This window comes from Urocitellus parryii, chromosome 1 (genome assembly GCF_045843805.1).
Source record: "Urocitellus parryii isolate mUroPar1 chromosome 1, mUroPar1.hap1, whole genome shotgun sequence".
Classification (NCBI taxonomy): Eukaryota; Metazoa; Chordata; class Mammalia; order Rodentia; family Sciuridae; genus Urocitellus; species Urocitellus parryii.
Genome location: NC_135531.1, coordinates 95785828 through 95788773, shown reverse-complemented (window position 1 = coordinate 95788773; position 2946 = coordinate 95785828). Strand labels below are relative to the sequence as shown.

The 2946-nt window shown below is 41.2% G+C and overlaps 1 protein-coding gene across 1 annotated transcript; it reads left to right on the top strand.

Annotated features, from left to right (window-relative positions):
- Positions 1 to 202: 202 nt before the first annotated feature.
- Taf7 (TATA-box binding protein associated factor 7) lies at positions 203 to 2489 on the top strand. The gene is made up of 2 exons (XM_026384360.2): positions 203 to 485; positions 890 to 2489. The coding sequence occupies exon 2, from the start codon at positions 960 to 962 to the stop codon at positions 2007 to 2009; it is 1050 nt and encodes a 349-aa protein (XP_026240145.1). The 5' UTR covers positions 203 to 485; positions 890 to 959; the 3' UTR covers positions 2010 to 2489.
- The last annotated feature ends 457 nt before the right edge of the window (positions 2490 to 2946 follow it).

The following is a 2946-nucleotide window of genomic DNA, read 5'->3' as shown; positions in this document are numbered from 1 at the left end:
AAATTTGTCTTTCTTGGAACAGACATCTTTTATTTTCCAAACCAAGCCTCTTCTAAAGTCATTTTCTGCCCTTAAGTTTTCTCGCGAATAGACGAGATTGCGCAGGACAGCGTCATTGCGCCTGCGCTCGCTGAGGCAGCAGATACTTCCGCTTGGGCCGAGCTGTCAATCAGCCGCCTCCCGCCCCGCGCCGTGACGTAGCGCTTCCTTCTCCGCCGCTGCGTACCGGGGGTTGCTGAAGTGCTGAGCGTGGTGCTTAGAGCAGCGGCTTTAAGCGAGATTTCGCGCAGCTTGTTAGAGCTCCTTTCACCGTTAATCTGTAGCGGATCACTTTGCCAAGCAGCAGGAAGTACAAAGAGATCGAAAAGGAGACGCTTGGCTCCCGGACGCTTTGCTGCTCAGAGCCGCTGGCGCTTTGCTCCCATCTGCTTCCTCTTTCGCTTCGCTCCGGGCAGAGAAGCTGAATGTGTAATCAGCAGTGGATTGTAAGTACCCGAGGCAAAGAAAGCTCACTGCACCCCGCTTTTTGAATATTTTTTATTCCGGGAGAGTTTGTGGATTGGGATTGTTTGCTGGGCCTTGCTTTCTGTGCCGAAAATCCACTCCGCGGGAGCCGCCATTTGCTTTCTGCTTGCTGTCTTGCTTGCTCTGTCTGCATTGTCCGGCAGCGGCATCTAGAGGTTGGAACTTGGCATTGCATCTAATAGACTTAAGTTTGTGAATAAGCCAAAGTGTCAATAACAACCCGTGCTCTTATTACCTTAGAGAAAAGACTTGTGGCTTATTAAGTCAACTGAGACGCTTGTTTGCTATTCTGCTTAGCTGCTTTTCTACTTAGAACTCTTGTAATTAAAGATTTCAGTTCATAACACACTGATCTTTTTAACAGTTGCAGTAGCTGGAACTTTTTAGTGCAGCAAGTGTTTATTAGAGGAGAAGTGAGCCACAAAGAAGTAAAGATGAGTAAGAGCAAAGATGACGCTCCTCATGAACTAGAGAGCCAGTTTATCTTACGCCTACCTCCAGAATACGCCTCTACAGTGAGGAGAGCAGTACAGTCTGGCCATGTCAACCTCAAGGACAGACTGACAATTGAGTTACACCCCGATGGCCGTCATGGAATTGTTAGAGTGGACCGGGTTCCATTGGCCTCAAAATTGGTAGATCTGCCGTGTGTTATGGAAAGCTTGAAAACCATTGACAAGAAAACCTTTTACAAGACAGCTGATATCTGTCAGATGCTTGTATCCACAGTTGATGGTGACCTGTATCCTCCTGTGGAAGAACCAGTTGCTACTACTGATCCCAAAGCAAACAAGAAAAAAGATAAGGACAAAGAGAAAAAGTTTGTCTGGAACCATGGAATTACTCTGCCACTGAAAAATGTCAGAAAGAGAAGGTTCCGGAAGACAGCAAAGAAGAAGTATATTGAATCTCCAGATGTGGAAAAAGAAGTGAAGCGGTTGCTGAGTACAGATGCTGAAGCTGTCAGTACTCGTTGGGAAATAATTGCTGAAGATGAAACAAAAGAGACAGAAAATCAAGGCCTTGATATCTCCTCTCCAGGAATGTCTGGCCATAGACAGGGCCATGACTCATTGGAACATGATGAGCTTCGAGAGATATTCAATGATCTCAGCAGTAGCAGTGAAGATGAAGATGAGACACAACATCAAGATGAAGAAGATATAAACATCATTGACACTGAAGAAGATCTGGAGAGACAGCTACAGGATAAGCTAAATGAATCAGATGAACAACATCAAGAAAATGAAGGAACCAATCAACTGGTTATGGGAATTCAGAAACAGATTGATAACATGAAAGGCAAGCTCCAAGAGACCCAGGACAGAGCAAAACGACAAGAGGATCTCATCATGAAAGTGGAAAACCTAGCTCTCAAGAACAGGTTCCAGGCTGTGTTAGATGAACTCAAACAAAAGGAAGACCGAGAAAAGGAGCAGCTTAGTTCTTTGCAAGAAGAACTAGAATCACTTTTAGAGAAGTGATGAAGAGTATTGATACTTAATTTCAGTCCTGAGACTGGAAGGTCTTGGTTTCATCATTTGGTTATTAAGACTTTTCAGTACTTCCCATTCCCTCTAATGTTAGAAGTTATGTTGAATTATCTCAGAAGTTTTTTTTTTTTTTAAGAGCTACTTTGCTATGTGTTTATTCTTTAGGAAGTAAGATTGCATAGACAGTTGCTTTTGGAAAGTCATAAAATCAGTGATTTGAACAATTTAGCTTTAATCATAGTTTCATTTGCAGGACTTGCTCCTGTTTATTTTACAGAAGCTGTTATTTTCTCTTTTGCTATCTGAGATCAATAGGAAGAAATTGATCTGTTGGCAGCTATTTACATATGTTTTTTATACATTACCTATTTTCTTAGCTTCTTAAAGCAATTCCTCACATGAAGGGATGCAAGTCATTTTCATAAAATTGTTTCTAATAGTAAATAAAAGCAACTAATTTTCATGTTATAATGTATCTTGTTCTTTCATGGATGGTGGGAATCAAGGTGGGTTCTTGGTGGAGTTTAAGGACTGAAGAATGTGATCCTATTTTGCAGGTAAAGAAGCAGTTCTGTTGGGTTTTCAGAAAAAGGAATGTTGTAGGGGCAAAGAAATTGGGAAACACCATCTGCTTTATAAGGTTCCAATACACCTGTTACATATGGAGTTGGGGAACATAGGTAAATAGCTTTCGTAAACTATCCTAATTTTTATAGATGCAGGTTTGTTTCTGCCCTTTTCAAAAAGCACTAACCTTAAGCTTATCTCCATATAATACTGTAAACAAAGCAATGACAGTCTAATGAACAGTTCCATTGGTGGGGACTAAGATTCTATTCCTAATTCTTTTCAATTTAATTCCTTCTATTATTTAATATGATAACTAAAGGGATAAAGTTGTTTCATCAAAATTGCCCACGAAGAAGTA